The 26,274-nt window shown below is 39.3% G+C and overlaps 1 protein-coding gene across 4 annotated transcripts in view; it reads left to right on the top strand.

The window, feature by feature from the left end:
- VCAN (versican) overlaps window positions 1–26,274 on the top strand; it is a 109,084-nt gene that overhangs the window by 43,980 nt on the left and 38,830 nt on the right. Inside the window, exons 7-8 of one of the 4 annotated variants that reach the window (XM_081826613.1) lie at window positions 1,505–4,510; window positions 20,952–26,177. The exons of 1 other annotated variant lie outside the window; for it this stretch is intronic. In XM_081826613.1, the coding sequence (XP_081682739.1) occupies window positions 1,505–4,510; window positions 20,952–26,177 (8,232 nt within the window). Of the gene's footprint in view, window positions 1–1,504; window positions 4,511–20,951; window positions 26,233–26,274 lie in introns of all 4 variants that reach the window. 2 more of the 4 variants (XM_081826614.1, XM_081826615.1) reach the window with 2 other exon arrangements.

Raw genomic sequence — 26,274 nt, 5'->3', positions numbered from 1 at the left:
CATTTGTTACAACTGATGAGCACACATGGACATACCATGATCAAAATTCATAGTACATAAAGGTTCATCCTTTGTGCTGTACATTCTGTGGGTTTGGACAAATACATAACGACATATATTTATGATTATTGTATCATACACAGCAGTTTCACTGCCCTAATATCATTAAGTTTTGACAGAATAGATGGAGTTCAAATATAGCCAGTTTAGTTTTCCAAGGACTCCTGTTTGGGGATTACTGAGAGTTAGACAGAGATATTAGATACTACACATGTGACAACTCTCATCAGGGAGAACAGGCATTCCCCGTACAGCTAGTTTTAAGTCATACTGGATGTGGCGAGAGAATGACTACAGGTTTCCTTAGAACAGTTCCTTCTGAGTTTAGTGGTGACTAGTTGTTGGTTTTTGAAAATCCGATTTTTTCATAAGAAACAAAATCTTTGCGTGCTAGGTTGCTGCATTTTCCCTATGTTGAAAGGGAATCTTGTCTATAACATTGTCACTTTTATACTCAATTTAAATTTCTTTAAAAAGGAGAGGCCATTCTCTGTAAATCTGGAGGCATTATAATGTAGCATTTTATGATGACATGTTCCTTTTTATTGCCTGAGCCCATTCTTTCTGATGCTCAGAGTTGTTTCCAGTGATTTGTAATTACAGACCTAAAATATATCATGTGGGTACTTTACTCATGTTTTACTTTTGCGTTCCATGCTAAAGTAAGCCTGGAACCAAGACCCTTATAAGAGTTACAAACATAGTGTGTAGAACAGAGCTAAACGTAGAACTATCACAAATGCCAAGCAGCCTTTGCCAGAAATGTCTTACTGTTTATTAGAAACCCAAGGCTACACTACAGAGTTGAAATGAAGGTGAAGATAAATGTCCCAACACCTGGACTCAAGTGAAGGGTGGTATTAAAAAGTTTAATACCCTGTTTTTATGAAACCCTCCACATTATGGACAATGTAATAGTTCATATGTAACTCAGGTACATTTGATGTAGCTTTTTTGTTGTTTTGCAATCTGAGGCACTCCCTCTCCCCTGAGACACAGCACAGCTTGAGAAGGAGGGAGAAAGCTAGAGGCAGGGGACAGAAGAAGCCTTCAGAATAGTATTACCACGTTTTTCTACTAGGGCCCAAGTTGCTGCTGTCGTTTCTGATACGTAAGCTGTCTATTGTTTCCAAACTCTGAGTTTATATGGTTTTGGACTTCTCCTTGTCTTAAAACTACAAAATACTCATTTTCCTTAACCGAAAGCAGTCATTCATCCTTATGGGTGAAAGCGGTGATAAACCTTACAATGTAAAACAAGTGATGAGTTTGTGACTATGAAATGTTCGATTGCCCTTGAGTTAATATAATTACAGTTTCTAGATACCTTCATCACAAAACACTTCTGGGTAACCCCAAAATACACAGCAGCACTTCACAATACTGGACGTACAACTTTTTATTAGTGACTTGTCTAATCAACTCTTTGAAATTATTTTTCTAGCTAAACAGAATATATCAGAGGCTACAACCATCGAACTGAATATCCTTGCAGAAACTGCATCATCCAGTCTTTCTGAAGAACTACAAATGGTACCCAACAGAACCACACCAATCATCCCTCTAATCACCGAATTACCTATTATTACAACAAAGTCCCCTCCTGTGGGAAATATAGTCAATTTTGAGCAGAAAACCACAGTTCAGGGTCAAGCTATCACACACAGATTAGCCACTGACTCATCCACACCTGCTGGGAGTACCATGAAGCCTTGGGAGATGGACTACTACTCACCTGCTTTAGAACCACTTGGAAGGCCAGACATACCTGAAATTCAGAAAGAAGTACCTCAAAGTACAACTGTCATCTCCCATCATGCTACTGATTCATGGGATGGTGTCAGGGAGGACCTACAAACCCAAGAATCAGTTACACAGATTGAACAAATAGAAGTGGGTCCCTTGGTAACATCTATGGAAATCTCAAAGCACATTCCTTCCAAGGAATTGTCCGTAACAGAAACACCATTTGTGTCTATGACAATGACCCTGGAATCCAAAACTGAAAAGAAAACAGTAAGCACTATTTCTGAATCTCTGACCACAAGCCGCTATGGATTCACCTTGGGAGAAGATGACAGTGAAGACAGAACATTTACAGTTAGATCTGCTCAGAGCACCTTGGTCTTTAGCCAAATACCTGAAGTCGTTACAGTGTCAAAGACTTCAGAAGACACTGCCTCCACTCCGCTAGAGGACAGGGAGCCAGTCTCAGCATCTACAATTCTTTCACCTGTAACTATGCCTGACAGTGATGGATCATCCACAGACAACTGGGAAGAGAAACAAACTAATGGAAGAATAACTGAAGATTTTTTTGGCCAATATATGTCCACCACATCTTTCCCGTCACAGCATCATACAGAAGTAGAATTGTTTCCTTATTCTGGTGATAAAAGATTAGTCGAGGGAATGCCCACAGTTATTTATCCCTCTCCACAAACAGAAATGGCAGAAGGAAGAGAGAGAACAGAAACACTAAGTCCAGAGATGAGAACAGATACTTATATTGATGATGAGATACAGGAAAAGATCACCAAAGATCCATTTATAGGAAAAATAGAGGAGGAAGGCTTCTCTGGAATGAAGTTCTCTACAGCTTCCTCAGAGGAAATTCATCTTACAGAGTCTTCAGTGGAAATGACCAAATCTTTCGATTCCCCAACACTGACAACAACAAAACTAAGTGTAGTGCCAACAGAGGCAAGAGATGTGGAGGAAGACTCTATGACAACACTGGCTGAATTAGAAACAGACAGCTATCCAGATACTACCAAGTATGATGAGGGTATTACAACAGTGCATTTGAGCCACAGCACTTTAACTGTGGAGGTGGCCACTGTATCAAAATGGTCCTGGGATGAAGATAATACAACAGCGAAGCCTTTAGGGTCCACAGAAGATGCAGGCCCTCCAAAATTACCCCCTGCCTTACTCACCACTACAGAAGTGAGTGGGAAGGATAAAGAAATCCCAAGTTTCACTGAAGATGAAGGAGATGAATTTACTCTTATCCCAGATAGTACTCAGAAGCCACTAGAAGAGTTTACTGAGGAAGACACAACAGACCATGGGAAATTCACAGTTGGATTTCAGCCAACTACATTAATTGGTATTGCAGAAAGGCCGATTTTGAGAGAGTCTACAACTGAAGAAAGAGTTCCACCTATCACAAGCGTGGAAGGCCAAGTTGTTTATGCAACCACAGAAGGAAGTGCTTTGGATGAAGGAGAAGATATGGATGTCTCTAAGCCGGTATCCACTGTCCCCCAATATGCAGACACTTCAGACATGGAAGGATTGGCATTTGTTAATTATAGTAGCACCCAAGAACCTCCTGCTTATGTAGACAGCTCCCATACCGTTCCTCTTTCTGTAATTCCCAAGACAGAATTGGGAGTATTGATACCTTCTGTTCCACCAGAAGGTGAAGTTCTAGGTGGACCCTCTCAAGACATACACGTCATTAATCAGACTCGCCTCGAAGCAACGATTTCCCCTGAAACTGTAAGAACAACAACAGAAATTACACGGGGACCAGGTCAGGAAGAACTCCCTTGGAAAGAATCAACCGCAGAGAAACCAGTTCCTACTCTCAGTTCTACAGCTGCCACGGCTGAGGAGGCAGCAACACCTGTGGGTAAACAAGAACGTGACGGGCCACCATATACAGTCTCTGAAGACAAGTTGGTGACAGCTTCTGAGAGAGTCCCAGTTGTCGAAACAACTCGAATTGGAAAAATTGAGCACAGTATGCCTTATCCACCTGGTGCTGTCACGGAGCACAGAGCAAAAACAGATGAAGTGGTCACACCAAGCATGGGGCCAACAGTGTCTTTGAGTCCAGAGCCTGAAGAGAAGTATGAGACAGAAAGTGCTAGTCCAGGGGTATTTGTATCACCTTTCAGCACCCATGTTACCCAGCTTATAGAGGAAACCACTCCTGAGAAAAGAGAGAAAACATCCCTAGATTATACTGATGTAGGCTCAGGATTATTTGAAAAGCCCACAGCGACAGAACTCCCAGAATTTTCAACAATTAAAGCCACAGTTCCAAGTGATATCACTGCTGCCTTCAGTTCAGTAGAAAGACTCCACACAACCTCAGCATCCAAGCCATCCTCAGTACCCACTGAGAAACCACCTCTCATTGACAGGGAGCCTGGAGAAGACACAACGCGTGACATGGTAATCATCGGAGAGTCAACATCTCGTGTTCCTCCCACTACCCTGGAGGATGTTCTGGGGAAGGAGACAGAAACTGATATTGACAGAGAGTATTTCACAATTTCAAGTACTCCCTCCCCTACGCAGCCAGCAAGACCGCCCACTGTGGAAGGCAAAGAGGCCGGCAGACCTCAGGCAATTGCCACTCCAGAACCCCCAGCAGGGACAAAATTCCATCCTGACATTAATGTTTTTATTATTGAGGTCAGAGAAAACAAGACAGGTAAGTCTTTGCTTTCTAGACATGTCAGTCAAGGCAATCAGCATTTTATCTTGAAAATTACTTTTGGAAAAAAAAAAATCAACGTACCAAATGCTGCCATTAGAAGATAACTGGAGTGTGAAAAAAATTCTGTATTTTAGCTTCATGTATTTGTACAAGAATTGGAAGAATATGTTATTTGGAAGAATGTTAGATACAGTTGCATTTTAAAAGTCCTAAGAAGCCCTGCTTTGTCATCTAATATAACCAATCATCACTGTTACATCACTTCAGAACATGCAGAACAAAATGTTTTAATTTCAGTGTCTTTCCATGCATTACTACTCAAGTGTAGTACTAGACTGTGTTAACATTCCATTGGTCTTTAACTATTAACCTTCAGTACTTACATTGTGGACAGCTAAAACTGTATTGCACATGTCCAGGGCTGGTAGAAGGACGTCTAAAGGTTTGCTTTGGTTTTTTTCTCTCCCAGGATTTTATAGGTTGTACAGCTTGTGGGGTGGGTACCAGGTCTGTAGTTGAAATATTATTTTAATGCCAGTTCAGCATACTGTTAAGCTGTTGTCCTTGGGTATTTTAATGAGGCTTTACATATTTAGAGCAAATACAACCTAGCTCAGTTCTAGAAAATGCTGTAATTCATTGTGTCACATATAATTTTGGATATGGGTATGTCAGCATTACCTCTGTTCCCTAAAAACCAGGCTGTTAATGTTATTTATTTTATGATTTAATTGTTTCATCTCTAGGAATTCTTATGATGCCTTCTATTCTGCTCAAATATTTTATTTTTCTCTCCGGCAAAATTCTTAAAAACTGTTTCTTTACGTTGAATAATACTTGCAGTTTTCATTATGCTCGATAATGTTCCTTCCTAAAGGACAGACCAACCATCTTTTGACTTTGGTAAGCTGAATTGAGAACATATAGTGAATACTGTTTAATAGATCAATTCAGGTTTGTATCTTTTTAATTTAGAAGTTGAGATCACTGATTTTAGTGAAGTTGCTGTATTCTTGTTTGAATATGTGAATTGAAAGAATAAATAGTTATTTTTTCCTTGACTGGAGTCCGAGGGGTTGGGCTAGAAGATTTTTTTTTTTAGCATATTTTCTCTCTTACTGTTGAGATACTTCTCTCAGGGTGTCATTTTCTTAAGAGTGATGCCATCCTCATTAGAGTGCTCAGGAGTGCACCTGTTGGAAACAAACAGGCAGCTCCATTGTCAGGTCAGCTGGCTTCCAGTACTGTAGGGGGAAACTTCACACTTCTAGTATCCAGAATGTTCTCAGTTTAAAAGCTCTTGCGGAGCAGTAAACAGAAGGAAATACATTTCCAGAGTATTGCAGTTAATCTCCACTTTTCTAGTACAGCTGAAAGAGCCCAGGCTTGGACATTACTGTCCTGCTAATGATGCCGTTTCTTGGAAACTGTATCATGTCTCCTGTCTCTTACATTCCTTTTCCACCTCTTGAAACTGGGGTCAGAGAGAGATGAGTTGCCAAGTAGTGGAAATGAGGAATGCTGTTAGTAGGGCCGGAAAAGTGACAAGATGGTATTACTATGAAGAAGAAAAAACAGAAGTGAAAAGAAATTTCTACTAGCACTTAATTTGAGAATTTAAAAAAAAATGCTTGAGTGACTGACTATGCAGAGGTTTTTCCCAATTTAGATGACTCTCAAGTTAATGTAGATATTAAGGTGAATCAAATAGTATAGAAAACAGTAAAAACTATTCTGCATTTAAAAACTCTTCTAAATGGGAAACTGTGTGATAAGGTGTAGGTGATCAAATTACAAAATAGAAAATGTTCAACATGATCTCCCTGGAAGCATTGACAGTCATCAGGAAAAAAAAAATCTAAGTTTGTAAATGGTGCCTCGAAATGGAGGGTCTGAGTAACCTGACCCAGAAACCATTTATACAAATGTGCGTGTTTAAATTGGAGTTGTTAACTTAGTTCAGCTGGGTTTGGGAGATGTACCTAGGTCTGTCCTCTTCCTTCTTCCACTTTTAAAACACAGGATCATGATTTGCTTGTCTAGTTTTTCTTCAGTGTTGATAAGAGTAGGTCAGAAAACTCTATGGAAAGGGAATTGTTGGGTTTCTCCATCAGGACGCGATTCCAGTGTGTGTGTGGTGGGGCGGGGCAGGGTATAGCCTGTGTCTATCTAGTTCCCTCCCTCCGTCTCTCTGTCTCTCTCTTTCATCTATCATTTTTGTATACTTTATATATGTCTTTCTTAAGACTAAAAGCATTGTTTATTGTCTTGAGAAGACAATGAGGTTTATTCAGATCCAACTGCTTACTTTTATTAATTTTACTTGTTTTCTATGAGAAATTTAATTTTTCAAGCATCTTGAACTTTGGCAAGGGAAAACGTTAAAGCAGATGTTAAATTAATGGGTTCTAAGGCAGGTGTACGTTAATAAGGAAAATACATATGTGCCTTTATGTATCGAGGTACATTTTTCCAGATTGGAAAATCCTTGGTTCATGTATGAACTTGTATAAATCTATTCACAAACATAGAACTGACCTCTACATGTACTGTTATATCCAAGTAAGCAAAAATGCCACCCATGCTACACTAAACCAAAGCATTCATAATTTTTTGCTGTGCTCAGCAAGTCATATAAATCTTGATTTTTTTTTAACTACTATGAAACAAAACATGCTACTCAAGACACGTTTATGTTATATTTGCTGAAATGGATCTTAATAGCAACTTAAGGTGCTATTGCTGGAGGGCAACTGTAGTTAGCAGTTAAAAAAAATCTGAAGGAACTTCTCAGCTCATAAAAGTTTTATGAGCTGAAAAATGCTATGGGGTGTGTTTAACAGTGGTTCAGGGGATACTGAAAACATGACTCCTGTCTACTTCAGGAGTAATTTGCACACCTGCATTTTGAAAAATTATTGAAAGATTTTCTTTGTGAACACATAGAAGTCTACAGGATTTAGTAGTATGGGAAGAGTTTCTTCAATTCTATACTTTTTTTTTCTTTTAAAGAACACTCCTCTAAATCATCGAAAATGTCACAAGTTGGTGTGACAAAACTGTGAATGTTTCAAAAACTGGTGTGCCATCTTTAAACGAAAGAATTATTTAGAAATGTACAGATATTAAATTCAAACATTATTACGTAAATGCTCATAGTTATAACCTTAAAATAGATGGTTTATTAGTTTTTTTTTTTAATGAGTTCATATGTACTCCATACTACTTGTCAGGCCAGCCTGATATTATTTGTTTCATCAAGCATTCTTTTTTGCTAGTTTTATAATTTATACCTTAAGTGTAAGGCAAGTGTAAAGCCAATATTAAACTAAAATGATACAGATATTAAGATATGGATAAAATTATTAATGTGATGGTATTAGAGATTAATGAGATGGTGAGAAAGATAATTTTGGCCTCTATCTTAGAATTCATTTTGCTCAGTTTCTGTATTGAAATTTATGGCACCTTATTGTTTTCATCATTGAGAAATAACTCTCATATGATTAATTCCTCCTGCATTTTTGTTTGTAGTTTGGAGAAATGTACACAAAGCTAAAGGTGTTGAGGAGAGGATGAAGAATAAGGGACACTGGCTCTGAGAATAGGAGATAGACACCTGGGCAAATGGCAATATTTATCTCATTGCATGCACAGTCATCATTTTTTAAAAGGCAATGTTTATATGAGATTGCTTCATATAACTTTTCAAAATTACATATTTTTCATTTTGATAGAATTGATTATATAGAAAAATTACTTTCAGATTTTTTATTATAGGAGAAGACTCCTTTCTTCAAACAAAATCTTACTAGGAACACTATATTTTGAGCAGAAAAGAGTGGCTGTTCTGGTTAATATTTGAGAAAGGAGATCAGGATCCCCAATTTCTTGGGACCTCTCTCTTACCTTGTGGTAATTTCTAAATTAACATGTACCTCAGACCATGGCTAGAAAAAGAATAATACCATCTAGCTAATTCAAAAGAAAGCAGCAACAATTATTCATTCCTGAATGAGTTGATTTTTTTTAATGTAAAAACATTTTTTAAATTGGTCTGATTATCAATACTTTATTTCACTTTCATCATACACATTCACTGATATTTACCTTTGAATAACTTTGTATGATGAGGAATAAACCAAATTAAGCAAATCTAGGATTTGGTTTTTTTCAAAGATTTTATTTATTTATTTATTTGACAGAGAGAGGGAGTGCTTGCACAAGCAAGGGAAGCGGCAGGCAGAGGGAGAAAGAGAAGCAGGCTCCCTGCTTAGCAGGGAGCCTGTTGCGGGGCTCCCCCCAGGACCCTGGGATCATGACCTGAGCTGAAGGCAGATGCTTAACTGACTAAGCCATCCAGGCATCTGCAAATCTAGTTTCAATCTCATTGATGCCTATGTGTCATCAAGGTAGTACATAGTTACATTTCAGAATATCACATGAATGTGCAGAGCTAAATCATCATCAAGCTCACAGAGCTTGATACTTTCAGGGCATGGTTTACGTATATTTTCATGTTTAAACTTCAGAGATCATTTGTGAGACAACTAGGGAAAGTATCGCAGATGGGCAAATGGAGGCACGCGTTTAGGTTTAGTTTGCTGCTAATATGGGGGGGCCACGTATGCTATTCCGATACCTGCCGTGGCAAGAGAACAGCATCATGAAATTGGTAGCCCTGGGTATGGGCTGCTTCTTTCCTGCAGAATTTTGGAGCACATCCCTGAAATTGGTTGGGGCTGGTGCTCGCACACATGAGTGGTTCTCCTTGCTGGGCCCCGCTGTGGCTCCCTGCCAGAGAAGCACATTTTTTTTTCTGCAGGGAATTAGGATGGCTTCTCCCATCCTTCCTTCACTGCCTGAAATCCAGAAAAGGATTGAGTTCCTCTTCTTTTTTTTTTTTTTTAAAGATTTTTATTTATTTATTTGAGAGAGAATGAGAGACAGAGAGCATGAGAGGGAGGAGGGTCAGAGGGAGAAGCAGACTCCCTGCCGAGCAGGGAGCCCGATGCGGGACTCGATCCTGAGACTCCAGGATCATGACCTGAGCCGAAGGCAGTCGCTTACCCAACTGAGCCACCCAGGCGCCCCGAGTTCCTCTTCTATTAGTCAAATCATGAAAAGGAAGAGGCTATCTTCCCTTTGTTTCTATACTTTGAAGAAAAGAATTGACCTTAGTGTGTTTCTGAATTATTAGTGAGTTTAACCCTATACTGCAGATCAATGGTTACCTTTTTAAAAAGTCCTTATAAGTGAAGTATCTTGTATGTGTCACACATACATGTGCATACCACTCACATATAGACACGCATACACAAACACACAGTAGATCCTCCATTTTTAAAATACTCTATGAATGTTTGATAACTCGCTCACCTCGAGGAAAAATTTAAGAAACTGAAATTGTTTCTTCACAGGTTGAAGTTTAATAAAAGACGTGTTCCACAGATAGCTAAAAAGACCTTTGTTATCTGCTAACATGAGCCTCTTCTTTCTGAAAATAGCATTTGTAGTTATAACTTAGAGTCATCAAAACTACTGCTGAGGTGGGGCACCTCAGTTCGCCCCATAAGATCCATGGCAGAGGCAGTTGACATCATGGAAGGAGCCTTTGGAAACAGTCCTGGGTTCATTGTCAGCATTGTGATTTCCATCTGTTTGGTCTTAAAAATTGCTTTATCTCCAGAGACCTCAGTTGTTACAACATTTAAAATGTATAATAAGACTACAAACTCGCCAAGTTGCTAGGAGGAGAAAGGGATCTCTTCAAGGGCTTGTCCATCGCTGTGGTAGGCACCTCACACAGTTAATCCTCCCGTGACAACAAAGCACTCTGCATAGTGCCTGGCACATGAGGACTACTGAGGACAAATTAATGCCCTCTCTGCTTTAGCAGGTATTTTATTCTGGACTTCTACACGTAGGGACACTTAGATTGTTTTCTACTGTGAATAGGTAAAAAAAAAAAAAAGAATTATCTTAAAATTCAAGATTTAGACCACAGGGAGCCAAATATAACTATACTATAGTATCTACGTGACTGTAAGAGCTTGTTAAAATTTTAATCCTCTGTGAATTGTGGTTGTCTAGGGTGATGCCATTTTGGGTGCAAATCAGAAGCAGCTGCAACCCTTATTTAAAATGTAAATGTAGTATTGATTCTACAGCACCTACATGTAGAATTCATTAGCTTTCTGCTCTTTTTTCATGTGTGAGAATTGGGCTTATGATTTTGATAACCACCCATTTAATTTTTTTTCCCAAAGAAAAAGATCTTTTTACAAATTCTTTATAAATTTTTTCCAGGTACTAGGCCTAGTCTCTTCTTGCATATTCATGGAATGCATGGGCATTCCCTGCTGTCTTTTTGTTGTTGTCAAGGAAACCCCCAGTTCTCTACACAGGGATTACATTCTTCTTTCTTAATAGCTCTTAGATCATTCATTTGTGCAATGAATAAAAAATGTATTCATGGGCCCAGACAGTGTTCAGAACATTTTTGAGGGAAGGGATGTAGCCAAGGGGAGAGACATGCATCGTGAGAGGAGCAATAGGGATAAAAGAAAAGGAAAAAGAAAATGCTCTCTGAGATTTCATTTTAATGAGGTAAAGCTGAAAATTGTATGTTTTTAATAAGGCATTGCCTTTTTGTATCAGTTCAGAAAATGTATAACGTTACACCTCAGTGAGGTCAGTTTGTCAGGTACAAGAAGAAGAGTTGGCTAATCATTTGCTTCATTGGTGGAATGATTCCAAGAAGGGGGCCCTGGCTGCAGGGTAGGGATTGGGGATGTGTTTTGGTGAAAACTGTTGTATATTTTTTTCATTTGTATCGAAGTGCTTTGAATTTTTAACACCATACTTGAGGTGATAGAAGATGTAACATCATGTGGGCATCATGTGAACAACTGAGAACCTATTTTATTGTATGAAAAAATGGTGTTCCTTAGAGAGATATGCTGGTGTTTAGACTTTGTGAGTATGAATCAGGAGGAAAACACCTATCTATTGGCAAAAAGCCTGTTAATTGTTCTTAAAGAGAATGATTTGATTCTTGGGAGGAAAATAAATTATGATGAACCCTCTAAATACTTACTGGAATCATTGCGATAATGGACAAAGTATTTCTTCATAAATAATTTAAAGTGTAAACAGGAAAGGAAGAATCTCTGGAGTGAGAGGAAAAGTTTATTTATATTTCAGCATCTGTGTCTATAAAAATTTGATCTATCATGTCACGATATTATGCCCAGATTTGCTTGCACACATGTGTAATCACTACACACTACCTTGACTGGCTTCTGGTGGCTTCATCCTTTGGCTTTGTGCCATAGTCTTCTTTCTCACAGGGTGACTTAGTTGCTTTGGCCCTGTGCTGCAAAGAGTAAGTTTCTCAAGGTTTTGGTTTTCCTAAGTTGAGAAAGGAAAAAGGAAATATATTAAGGTATATTTCTGTAGAGTATAACGGAATATAGTATAGTTACCATTTTTCACTATGCTGCACTCTCACCTTGCTCTGCTCTGTAGGGAAGCCATTTTACTCTCTGCAGATGAAACATTCTCCTCCCATCTCTTCACACTTACTTCCAGGAGATAATTGGAGGCATTGAAATAAAATCATTCAGTCAGGGGTGCCTGGGTGGCTCAGTCGTTTAGAATCTGCCTTCGACTCTGGTCGTGATCCCAGGGTCCTGGGATCGAGCCCTGCCGCGTCAGGCTCCCTGCTTGGCGGGAGGCCTGCTTCTCTCTCTCCCACTCCCCCTGCTTGTGTTCCCTCTCTTGCTGTGTCTCTCTCTGTCAAATAAATAAATAAAATCTTTAGAATAAATAAATAAATAATAAATTAAAAAAAAAATAAAGTCATTCAGTAAGGCTATTGTGTGCCTGGAGAAAAGAAGATAACGCAATCTATTGCATAATAGGGAAGGCAACTTGAAATACTTAGTAAGCAAAAACATATAATAAAGGCTATTTGCTTGCTTGAGTAAAAAGATAAAATTAGACGTAATATGAAATAAATTAATAGAAGAAGCATCTTTAGATTTGGCTTCACAGGAAACTCTGGACACTCATTCCCTCACTGAGCAACCACCCAGCTTGCCCCGGGGCAGAGGGGCAGGGGTGGGCCAGAGCTAAACTAACCAGGCACCAGGCAGCTAACCAACAGTGACGCATTCTGACTATAGGGGTTTGAGAAACACCAGGAAATGGCCCAGTGCATAAATATTGCCAACACTGCTTCTCAACCCTCGCTGTCTATTAGAATGGCCAGGGAGCCTTTAAGTAAAAATGCCCACGTCCCCATCCCTCATCAGACAACCTGAATCTGGATTTCTGGTGGGGGGACTCGGGCATTTGTACTTTTTGTTAGTTTCTTTTCTTAAATTTGCTTCATTTATTTTTCATTACTAGATATCTGTATTTTAAAACGCATCTCATGTGATTTTGATACACAGTGAGTGTTGAACATTAGTAAAGTAAAGGCTTTCTGACCTGCCGACAGCTGGCTGAAGTAGACACTCCTGGGGAAGGGGATGCTTTAAGCCTCTGCCAGTTAAGCTGTACTTCACCAATTTTAAGGAGAAAAAGAATATGTCTGATTCAGTCTCCTCTGAGTGAAATGGTGCTCTTTGATCATATTTTGGGAAGTGTAGCTTTTGTCACAAGTGTTAAAATGAACCTTGGCATCTGTAAGTAAGGAAGAAAATAGAATTAAATATCATTAAAATACATGTTTTTAAAAAGTTTCAGGAATAATTGTAATTGAATCAGAAGTAATGCTAAGGGGTGGAAAATATGTCTTGAATTACCCAGACTGCATACCTCACTTTGCGGTATCCATGTTACCTTCTCTATATCAACATGGAAACTATAAGGAAATACATATGGTTATGGCTTAGGGATTCTTCTGACTCTACTACCAAAGTGACTTTGTTCATTATACATTTACATTAAGAAAAACAGTGATTACTACCCTGATACAAGCCTATATGGAATCCTGGATTTGGAATAAGGTGAATGATAAAAAAAAAAAAAAATTGAAACTGTGTCTACGCATTTGAATTATCTGGATTATTATATCCAGAAGAGTCTTTACTGTTTGCGTTATCTGTATGGTTCTTTAGTTGTATCTTAAGAATTCGATCCGCTACTGCAATCAAAAGACAACAATTTCTTCAGCCTAAAATTCACATTTTTCAAAGGAAGTATTGAACTCTAATAGTAAACATTTTCTTTCTTGATGATAAAAACCTGAGCAGACATTCTTCCAATAAAATTCTCAAAGAGGGGCTGTGTGGCAAGAGTATGAAGGGCATTCATGTTTAAAGGATCCCTTCACTCACTTTAATTATGGAATACAGAATTTAGAATGGGAGGTGAGACAAAAATATAAACACAGCTAAGGAATTTATAAATAAGAAACAATATGACCTAAGTCCTGTGGCATACAAATCAAAGATACAACCAGTTTGGGCTGAGGAGTTTTAGAGAAGATGTCCTGGAGAACTGAGGCTTTAGCTGGATCATTCATAAATGCATGGGTGAAGTTCAAAGGAGGATTTGTGAAGCATTCCAAGTTGGGGGTGGGAGGGCTCTTCTTGAACGGAAGTTGAGCAGGGAATGAGGAGGATAATAAGAAAGGGACGTGGAGTTGCTGGGCTCCAAGGCAGAGAAGCAGAGAATTCTAACAGAGAACTGAAGGAAGAGGATAAATATGGGGACAGTCAATGGGACTGTTCGAACACCCTGTGTGAAGAGGTCAGGTGGAAGGAGGTGAGCAGAAACTATGGACTTTTGAAGAAAGGAGTAACATAATTAAAAATAACCTGGTGTCTGGCAAAGTTTATCTTACCAGCTATAATTTAGAGGTCTTAGAAAGGAAGTATAAGCATATTTATTTAGGGGAGGCAGTTGTTTTACTTTACTCAAAGCTTTTACTTAAATTTTAAATCCTTGATCCTGACCGAAGTGTTTTTCTGGTGTTAGGATATTTGGTACCTATCTATCTCTTTATCTATCTGTCATCTATCAAAGGCTTTGACAATGTTGGAGAACTAAAGTGAAAAAGATAATAAGTGTAATGTCTTTTGTTGGTTTTTGTTTATTTGTTATATTTTTAAGCAACTGTGAAACCTAAATAACCTGGCTTACTTCTCTTTCATATAGCTCTTTCTCTTATTGTTCAGAAATGCTTGAAGGTCCCAAACTTACTTGATTATGCTCTCCAGGAAAGCCCTTGCTCTTTAAAAATTGGAAGTTATGAAGTCCCCGGGGCCTTTTTTATAAGTAAGAAGAGGCCACACTTGGTGATATCTCCTTAAGCGCACTTAGACCAGATGACTGTATCTAAACACATTCTTTCCACTTGAAGGAACAGCATCATTAGTGGATTATCTCAAGTTGGGGAAAAGAGATGATTCCCATTTATCATCCTCATAACATGTCTGCCTCTTAAATTTGAGGCCATCAGAAACGCTTATGTTGTTTATACACATATATCACTTTGTGGGTATAAAATTCATGAATTGAGAAATACCGAGCTCCTTGCTCAGCAAGAGGAGGCTGTCAGTATAAGAAAACATGCTTGGGAGTTGCACCAAATGAACCGCAGCTAGCAGAGTTAATAGGGAGATATGGGTCACAGAATCTAATGCTGGTCTCCCAAACTTTAATCTCTCTCATCTCTGGGGAGATTGAGTATTGATATAAATATCACTTGATTTTCAGTTATTGAGGTAATTAATTAAGGATGCAAAAATATCTGAAGAGATTTGGGAAAGGTGTTTATATCTTGATTACTAATGTCAATTTTTGTAACATATTGAGTCGGCACTATTTTTAGTGTCTCAAATTTTGAAAATATTGGGGGAATTTAGGATGTCTGAAACAATCTGATTGAAATTTATATTAGGTGGGAGTGCCTAGGTGGCTCAGTGGATTAAGCATCTGATTTCAGCTCAGGTGATCTCAGGGTCCTGGGATTGAGCCTGTATGGGGCTCCCTGCTCAGTGGGGAGTCTGCTTCTCCCTTTCCTCTGCCCCTCCCCCGGCTTGTACGAACTCTCTCTCCCTCCCTCTCTCCCTCTCTCTCTTTCTCTCTCAAATAAATAAATAAAATCTTAAAAAAAAAAGAAGTTTATATTAGGTGATTGTCTTTGCTTCCTGAGGTGCCAGCATTTTATTTTAAATTAAGAACACATCAAATGTGAATGAAATTGAGGCATTTGTTTCTGCCTGGCTGTTGGACCTATAGGTATGTGTCAGAAAACATATAAACATCTTAAAGAACTTCAAAATTCCTCTAAATTCTGTAAGTATTGCTCAGGCACTTCAGTATGGTTGCCTATTGTATTTTTAAAATAAGGAAACAAAATATTTCTGTTACACATTAAAATGAAATCCATTTTACTAAAGAAATGTGATCCTAATAGATCTCTGCTGAGTAAATTGGTATATAGTTATATTTAATTAAAAGCTCTTAAACTTATATTGTAAAATTCCCCAAAGAGAATGTGAACTTTAGCCAGCTGCCTGTGCATCTTAGCAACTATATTTTGTGTCTGCTAACATCATGACTGGAAGATTGCTCTATGTCCACAAAATTCTGCCGTGAAGTACTTAAAAATACTTGGTGAATAATTTGAGGTCGGCTCGCAATTAAGCGTTATGTGAAAGGCCATTAAAAAATCTATTAACTGTGGTACTAGTATATTCAAGTCAAGCTGTAAAAATATATTCGTATAAACATAGAACGGATTATACATACACTGTGTAGAGTTGTGTGGTTTGACTCTTGAAATCCAAATAAAAGTTATATTATCCTTAGAATAAAATTCTAAAATAGAGAGTCTTTTATAAGGACTTGTTCATCTAAGAGCTGGGAACGTTAATTACTCCATTAGGTTGCACTGTTAATAGGAAATAGAGCAGATCATGATTCTGGAATAAGATACCTACTTTTATAATAGCACAAGTGTCCCCGCCACCACACCCCACAAAGAAATTTTTATGGTTTGCAATAATGGTAGTACTTATAACTCCCTAATAACATGTGTGGTAGGTGGGGGCAGTACCAAGAATGAGGGATGAAGAAGTAATTTTAAAGACTGAATCACAAAAAGGAGCAAATAGGAATCTGGGTGAGATGCCAGGTAGCAATGACAGGAGTATGGGATGGTGGGAAAGAACTCGTCCATCCATACTGGGTAGATTTCAGAGCTCCACACCCCCTGTGAGATTTTAAAAGTATGGGAACACACTAGCCACACTGACAGAATAAAATGTAGATTGATCTGTAGAGAATCTGTTGGTGGAAAAAAATTACCTTTAAAGCCCTAGATAATGAACATTTCCCTCACCCTCAAAACAATATTAAGAAATCTGATGAAACCATTTGGAAGCTGACACAACTTATTTAAGCAATGAATATTAGTCACTTAATTGTGAGACTAGGGAAAAAGGAAACAAAATAATTTCAACTCTTATTTTGTATCTGTTTTATTTAAGAATTCCCCTTTAGTAGAACATTTTTGTGATACACATCAAATGAGCACTTTTTAAAATATATCTCTTCTTCTCAGTCACTGTTTAGTGTGATGCGCTGATAGTTCTTTGGTGATTGCCAGCCTCGTGGTACAATGAGAAGCATGAGACAAAACAGCTTAAGATGATTCTGTGTTTTCTACTATTCTGAAAGCAAGTCAGATCAGATACTTGGGAGGCAGGTGCAAGAAGGAATCCTAGATTAAATGTAATGATTGATAGTTTGCAATATGTACACTCAAAAATTTTCCTTTTCAAATAAAGAGAAAAGAGTTTAGTAAGGCCATTTTTCTAACCTATTGGAAAGAGCATCTGTTTGAAAGAGAGAGAGAGGCAGGCAGACAGACAAACAGACTTGGAAGATATTCTTGGAGGTCCTAGGTCTCTATAGAGTTGGTAAGCAAGTGTCTGCAATACAGTCTGATACATAATAGGTAGTACATTTTATGCAGTCAGTTGTCTTCTGGGAAGATAATACAGTTGGGTGGCATGCACGGTTGTGGTAGTGAATTTAATTTTGTGTGCAAAAACCAGTATGAAACCGACTGTTCGTGAAGAATATGCAAAGGCCAACTCTGCTATGTTTGTATTGCTGTGATTGAAATATTGTGATATTTACTTAGGTTAGAAAATGGAATATATTGCATCTAACAGTTGAATCTTTTAGTAAAATGTTCTGATACAATAGTCTACAATGCTAAGGGAAGTTCCCATAGATTCATGTGCAATAAGAAATGTTGAAGCTCATTATCCAAGTGGAAACTGGACTAAAACAATGTTATACTTTGTTCATTGGAGCTAAAATGAGAGAATATAAAGTGAATGCCAGGGTGTTTTATTAATTGAATTAAGTAGATTTAATAAGAATTGATAGTCAATGAAATTATTATATAAATTGTTGATTTACAATTGTAGTTTTTCTTTGTTTTCTATCCTGGGGGCGGGGGGAAACATTTTATTTGAAATTATTCATTCCTTTGTAAAACATCTAAGTGAACATCATGACATGTCGGTTCCTTTGACACACAGATAGTTGATACACTGACATACCTTAGTGTCTTCTCTCTTTCTCTCTGCTTTTCTTCACTCCACTAATTTTTAGAGCTACCAACATCCTACATTGATGGGACCTCCATTTATATTCACTAAGAAGATCATGGGATATGTTCATATCAGGTTTCCTTTTTTTACTATTTTTTTAAGTAAGGAATTTATGTAGAAACCTATATAAACCTATACAGGCAATGAGTGTTGTTTGTCCTGTTCCTGGCCTAGGAGTTTATAAATAAACACTATTAAGCAGTCATTTCCTTATTTATCCCATGTTTGTTTGGAGAAGCTTGGCTGAATGGTTAGTTTTATCTCCATTATTTGTAAAACAGTACAAAATGTGGTGGGGATTCTTTCTATGCTTGACACAGACCTATGTGTTTCTTATTTAAAATTCTTTCCATATTTAAATGAAAGATATTGTGTGAATTTAGTGTCTGTGTGTGTGATAATTCTTGATGTGAATTCTAGTTTTATTTACACCTCATGAAACCTAATGCAAAAGGTTGAATGCAAAACGAGAGTATTAACAATTGAAGATATGCATATTTTTGAAGCTCCAGTTAGACGCTATAAAGTTGTACAAAATAGTTTAACTGAGTCTGGCTTACCTCAACTATGTTAAAATAGTATGAGCAATGAAAGACTACTTAATTTGTTGATTAGATAAAATTACTGATGTGATATTTCAAAAGATTCATTTGTACAAAGGCATTTAAAACGTATTCACATATACATATCTGTACATATGCATATATATCATCACACATTTTTTTTCATAGCAAAACAGTGGGCTTCATTGCAAGCCATATTAAGAGGTGTTATTATCTGAAGATCTTAAAAGTGTCCGCTTTTAAAACATACACCATGAGACACTGTAAGATCACAGTAACAACTTTAGTGATCTAATATTGAACGAGCTTATGCTTTTAATTATACTTTTTTGAAAAAATGTAAGGCATTTAGTCATGTTCTTGTTTGGCAATTAGGAGTTGTTACAGCATCTGTGGCAGAAATCATTTGTCTTCATTTTATATTTTTGTAATGTACTAGAGTTACGCGTTGATCTCACTTCTCTTATGGTAGAAGTATTTTTTATTCATTTGACTACCCATAAGCTCTTGTGTCCATAGTTGAAAGGCTGAATGTCTGAGGTGGAATGAGAAGATTTGGTTATAGGGCATATGGTTAGGGTAAGAATATGCATAGGGTAAGAATAATCCTATGCAAGTAATAGTTTATGGAGATTACGCAGTGAAGATGTGATGGGATACAGAAAAGAGTTTTCTTTTTTGCTTTTATTAGGGCCAAAGGGATAAAGGTAAATATAGTATATGTCTTCCAGTTCCATAAAAGTCTTGTGGTCTTTGGTTTTCTAAGCAAACCATAGTTAAAAACATAGAGGAGTTTCTTAAAGTTTTTACTGATAGTTCATATACTTCTGAATTTATTTTGATGCATGAAGAATACAGGCAAGACCCGTTCCTTCTCAATAGGGTTTTTTCCTCGTCTGACTTGTCAGTAAATGCTAGATGTTGATCCTTTCATGCATGGAAAGGAGTGGCTTCTTGCTACAGGAACAATCTCCCTACTAATGGGGGACAGGGGTGGCTCCGTCGTAATTATTCCTTCTGTAAGCTGCTCAGGTTTCGCCTGAGCATTTGTGGCATGAATTGGGGCTCAGCCGAAAATGAATTCTGCAGCAGTATTCCTGGGGTGGGAGAGCGAGACACTGTGCAGTCCTCCATGCTGCTTTTTGTCTTCTTCATGGGTCCTTGCATGCACAGGCACCTTTCGCCGTGACACTGGGACAAGGACAGCTGCAGTGGCAGAACTCTGTCCTCGGACAACTGAATTCCACTCTGATAAAAGTGATACAACCCAGAATTTCCTCCTTCCTGGTGCCCAGACCAGGGGTTTGGCTGGTTTATTTCTGGAAGCAGAAGAGCCCATGGAGCTTAGTGGTTGGTACCTTATAGCAATTTACAATCTAGGGAGTGCTCTGAGGATATGTGTTACTTAAATTATGCTAGTTCGGATGTTTAGGTGTGACTCCTGAACTTCCGTTGGAGAAAATGTTAATAAAAAGAACTGTATGTAACTGACCCAATCCAGATCGCCTCTCATGAAGGACAAAGGTGTAAAGCATGGTGGGCTCTTCCTTCCTTCCTGGTGTTCTCAGTGAGCTCTCCCTGTGCGGAGCCCCCTATGCAGGGCTTCCTATCCTGGTGTCTGGTCCATGGCTGCAGCCTACACAGCTAAATCTTGTCTCACTGTTACACTGGGGAGGGACTGTTGATGCACTGTGAAAAGGCTATAAAGAAACCTCTCTTTTGCTTTTCTGAAAACAGTCTTCTCTAGGACAGATTATGGCAAGAGAAGGAATCTCTTCCCATTTCCTTATTGAATAGAGGGTGTCTCAGCCTCCCCTTACATAAAACAGTAATCGCTTACTTTTTCTGTATGATCTGGTCAAATGGTCTTAATTTTTCTTTTTTTTTCAGTTCACATGCCTATGAATTCCCACATTTCATGATTATAATGTACATATGTGACTCCTTGTTTCATTTTAAGGGCCTTGCTTTGTTAGACATGTTGAAGAGTTCTCATAACCTGTTTCTATAATCTTATATTGGATTTATTTTTCCTATTGTTAATGTGACTCCACAAATTTGGAGACTGAGAACCATGTGTAGAAGGGTGATTGCACTTTATGTGAAAAGATTTGAATCCTTCCTTGTGTGCATGAGTGTGATCAGCCAGCCTTGCTATCGATTTCTTCTGTCGTACACTGCCAAATCTTCTATTCAAGTATTGTGAAAACTCTTTGTTTTTTTCAGGTCGAATGAGTGATTTGAGTGTAAGTGGTCATCCAATAGATTCAGAATCTAAAGAAGATGAACCTTGTAGTGAAGAAACAGATCCAGAGCACGATCTAATTGCTGAAATTTTACCTGAGTTAATTGAATTAGATCTGTACCACAGTGAAGAAGACGAAGGGGAAGACGAAGAGTGTGCAAACGCTACTGACGTAACGACCACCCCATCAGTGCAGTACATTAACGGCAAACATCTGGTCACCACGGTGCCCAAGGACCCAGAAGCAGCAGAAGCTAGGCGTGGCCAGTTTGAGAGTGTTGCACCTTCTCAAAATCTTTCAGACAGCAGTGAAAGTGAAACGCATCCGTTTGTGATAGCTGATCCTGGATTGTCTACTGCCGTGCAACCTAACGAATCGCAAGAAACAACTGAGTCGCTTGAACTTACGTGGAAGCCCAAGACTTACCCTGAAACACCCGAACATTTTTCAAGTGGTGAGCCTGATGTTTTCCCCACAGCCCCGTTCCATGAGGGAGAAGCCACAGAGGGGCCAGAATCGGTCACAGAGAGGGGGCCTGAACTTGATAATCTGGTCCATGAACATATAGAACCTGTACCTCTGTTTTCTGAAGAGTCTTCAGGAGATGCTGCCATTGACCAAGAATCTCAAAAACTGATCTTTTCAAGGGCTACTGAAGGAACATTTGGTGAAGAGGCAGATAAAAGTACTTCTATCACATATACTCCAAGTATAGTTCCAAGTTCTGTGTCAGCCAATGTTTCAGAGGAAGTATCGGTTGCCTTCATAGGAAATGCCCTCCCTGATGGCCCATTGCCCACTGTAGAAAACTGGGTAGAAATAACCCCTAGAGAAAATGTAGAGCTCTCAGGGAGTCCTTCAATCCCATTTCCAGAAGGCTCTGGAGAAGCAGAAGAAGATAAAATGTTCACTGTGACAACTGATTTATCACAGAGAAATACTACGGATACACTGGTTACTTTAGACACCAGCAAGATCATGATCACAGAAAGTCTTTTTGATATTCCTGCAACGACCTTTTATTCCATTTCTCAACAACCTTCTGCAGAAGTCATGCCTACCAAATTTGGAGGGGAAACAGACACTTCTGAGTGGGTCTTCAGTACATCTCTTGAAGGAAAGAAGAGGAAAGATGAGGAGAAGGGAACCCCAAGTACAGCTCCTACAGTTCAGGTGCATTCATCTACACAGAGATTAGATCAATTGATTTTACTCTCTGAATTAGAAAGCTCAAGTGAAGCTACATCTAGCGATTCAGCATCTACTACCAGGAACAGGTTTATGTCCTCAACAAAACCCACAGAATCTGAAAAGGAAATGACAAGTTCTACTCTTGTCTTTACAGAAACGAATGTTTTAGATGGTCTGGGGGCACAGACTGCTGAGCCCAGCAGTAGCAGTCAACCTGGGGTTCAGGGGGCGCTGTCCGCTGTTCCAGGGAGCCCCGCCTCTCTCTCTATGGAGCTGGGCTCTGGGGAAGCTGCTGCTGACCCAGAAATAGCCACTGTTTCTTCATTTTCATTAAGTTTAGAGTCTGAAATTCCAACCAGAAAGGAGATAGCTGGCACCCTGTCTCCCCATGTGGAAACTATATTCCCTTTTGAGCCAACAGGATTAGTTTTGAGCACTGTAATGGACAGAGAGGTGGCTGAAATTATAAGCCAAACATCCAAAGAGAACTTGATTTCAGAGGTCTCAGGAGAACAAAATCGTGGGCCAGAAATAAAGGGCATTTCTACAGATTTTCCTTTGGAAGAAGATTTCAGTGGTGACTTTAGAGAGTACTCAACAGTAACTTATCCCATAGCAAAAGAAGAAACAGTAATGATGGAAGGCTCTGGGGATGCAGCATTTAAGGATACCCAGATTTCATCATCTGTGATACCTACTTCAGATCACAGCAACCACAGAGCTGACTCAGAAGGACCCAATAGCACCTCTGTCAGCATTTCCACCTTCCCTTGGGAAGAGTTCACAGCCTCAGCTGAGGGCTCAGGTGAGCAGCTGGTCTCGGTAAGCAGCAAGGTGGACCAAGTGTTTCCCGGTGCTATGGGAAATGTTTCTGGTACAGATTCCCCATTTATTGACCAAGGACTGGGAGAAGAAGGTGCTGTTAATGAAGACGATAAAAGGATCACCATTTTACCAACAGCAGAAGCTAAAGGTACTGAAGCCGCAACAGAAAAGGGAGAAGTGACAGTCAATGGCACAGTTTCAGTGAACTTTCCCCAGACTATGGAGCCAGCCAAATTATGGTCCATGCAAGAAGTCAACCCTGTAAGGCAAGGAACTGAAAGTGAGACAGCATCAGAGGAGAAGATTCAAGAACCAAAATCTTTTGAATCCCCTCAAAGCTCTGTTGCACCAGAACAAACAATTTTTGATTCACAAACATTTACTGAAACTGGACTCCGAACCACAGATTATTCTACGCTAACAGTGAAGAGAACTGACGGTACTGGTGAGGAAATGGAGAAGGAAGGCATTTCCTTCGCTGATGTGTCTACTCCAGATCCAGAGGCAAAGGGCTTGGAACCCTATACTGCTCTCCCTGAAGTTACCAAAAAATCCCATTTTTTCTTAGCTACTACCTCAGTGACTGAATCTTTATCAGCTGCAAGTGTAGTTACAGATTCTCCAATCCAAAAGGAGGAAGCTCTAAAATCTTTTCCCAAAGTTGTGAGGCCCACAGTGAAAGAGTCAGATACCGATCTTTTATTTTCTGGACTGGGATCAGGAGAAGAAGTTTGGGCTACTACAGCATCAGTGAATTTTACTGAAACGGAACAAATCACTACCACATTCTCTCCCCAGGCTTCTCACATGGAGAGTTTAGAAACCAGCCTCATAAGTGATACAACCAAAGACTATGAGGAAATGGAAAATGTAGCAAATGAAGTTAGACCACCCATTTCCAAAACAGACAGCCTCTCTGAAGGTATTGAGACAGCATCCAGCCCAACCTTACTAGAAATTTTAAGTGACACCAGAACTGAAGGACCTTCTATGGCACCTCTCACTTTCTCCACAGATACTGAACATCCTCAAAATCAGACCCGTGGTCGGGCAGAAGAAATCCAGACTAGTAGACTACAACCAATGACTGAACAAGTCTCTAACGAGAATTCTTCAACAGCAGAAACAAAAGAAACAGCAACTCCTCCCTCTGATTTTCTGGCTAGAACTTATGGTCTTGAAATGGCCACAGGATTTGTTACATCACCAAAACCATCTGACTTGCTTTATGAACATTCTGGAGAGGGATCTGGGGAATTGGATATGGTTGATTTAGTCCACACTTCTGGAACTACTCAGGCAACCAGGCAAGGAAGCACCACATTTGTTTCTGATAGATCCCTGGAAAAACATCCTGAGGTTCCAAGTGCTAAAGCTGTTACTGTTGATGGATTCCCAACCGTTTCAATGTTGCTGCCTCTTCATTTAGAGCAGAATGAAAGCTCCCCTGATCCAACTAGCACACTGTCAAATACAGTGTCATACGAGAGGTCCACAGAAGATGCTGCAGATAGTTTCCAAGACCATCTCAGGGGATTTGAGGATTCCACTGTAAAACCTAACAGAAGAAAAACCACTGAAAACATCATTATAGATCTGGACAAAGAGGACAAGGATTTAATATTGACAATTACAGAGAGTACCATCCTTGAAATTCTACCTGAGCTGACATCAGATAAAAATACTATCATAGATATTGATCACACTAAACCTATATATGTAGACATCCTTGGAATGCAAACGGACATAGATCCAGAGGTACTATCAGGACCACATGGCAGTAGTGAAGAAAGCGCTCAAGTGCAAGAGAAGTATGAGGTAGCTGTTAACCTTTCTTTAACTGAAGAAAACTTTGAGGGCTCTGGTGACCCTCCTCTGGCTAACTACACTCAGACAACACGTAATGAATCGATACCTTCTGAAGACAGAAGCCACTTAGATCCCATGGGCTTTACCTTCACAACTGAGCTCCCTGTTCCTAGCATAGAAACAGAATTAGATATTTTGCTTCCCACAGTGACATCCCTGCCCCTTCCTAGTACATCTGCCACAGTTAATCCAGAGACTGAAGAACCAAAAATTGAAGCAAAAGTCCTGGATGACGTCTTTGAATCAAGTACCTTGTCTGATGGTCAAGCTATTGCAGACCAAAGTGAAGTAATATCAACATTGGGCCATTTGGAGACACAGGATGAGTATGAAGAAAAGAAACATGTAGGTCCTTCGTTTCAGCCAGAATTCTCATCAGGAGCCGAGGAGGCACTGATCGATCCTACACCCTACGTAAGTATTGGTACTGTGCACCTTATGGCTCAGAGTTTAACAGAGGCACCTAACATGATAGAAGGATCCAATCCCTCAGATTACACTGATACAACATCAGCAGTTTCAGCTTTTGCCAAGTTGTCCTCTCAGACACCATCATCTCTGCTCACCGTCTACTTAGGCAGTGGAGCCTCTGAACATGCAGAAGACCCCCCAGCAAGCGCTCTGCCTGGTACAGATGCTGGCACATCTCAGAGGTCTCTAGGAAAACTTGCAGATATTGAGGTGACTTTCACATCATCGACTGAAGAGCTCGTTCACACAACCGAGCCTCCATCCTTATCTCCTGACACTGGATTAGAACCTTCAGAAGATGAAAGTCATCCTAAGTTATTAGAACACATGGAAACTTCTCCCACAGAACTGACTGCTGAAGAGGGAACTGAGATTCTCCAAGATTCCCAAACCCAAACCAATATTCAACTTTCTGAAGAAACAATGAAGAGCAGTATTCGAACCACTGAGCCTGGAACTGTGGTCATAACCGCAGGTGACATTAAGTTAGAAGGTGCTACACTGTGGCCACATTCTACTTCTGCTTCTGCAGTTTATGGAGTTGAGGCAGATGTCGTGCCTCAGCCCAGCCCACAGACTTCTGAGAGGCCCACCGTTCCTTCCTCTCTGGAAATAAACCCTGAAACACAAGCAGCTTTGATCAGAGGGGAGGATTACACAGTAGCAGCATCAGAAGAGAAAGTAGCGGCGAGAATTCTTGATTCCAATAATCAGGCAACAGTAAGCATTGCAGAGTTAAATACTGAGCTTGCAACACCGTCATTTTCCCTTCTGGAAACTTCTAATGAAACCGGTTTCCTGATTGGCATTAATGAAGAGTCAGTGGAAGGCACAGCAGTCTATTTACCAGGTAAGGTCACAACATTGATAAATCTGTTTCCAAACTTGGAAACAGTCCCTTGGTTCTAACACATCTATGCATATAGTTTTTTTTTTTTTAAAGATTT

The sequence above is a fragment of the Leptonychotes weddellii genome, chromosome 7 (assembly GCF_054177405.1).
Source record: "Leptonychotes weddellii isolate Sample4059 chromosome 7, ASM5417740v2, whole genome shotgun sequence".
NCBI lineage: Eukaryota > Metazoa > Chordata > Mammalia > Carnivora > Phocidae > Leptonychotes > Leptonychotes weddellii.
The sequence above is the reverse complement of the archived record's forward strand: the minus strand, read 5'-3'. Positions and strand labels throughout refer to the sequence as shown.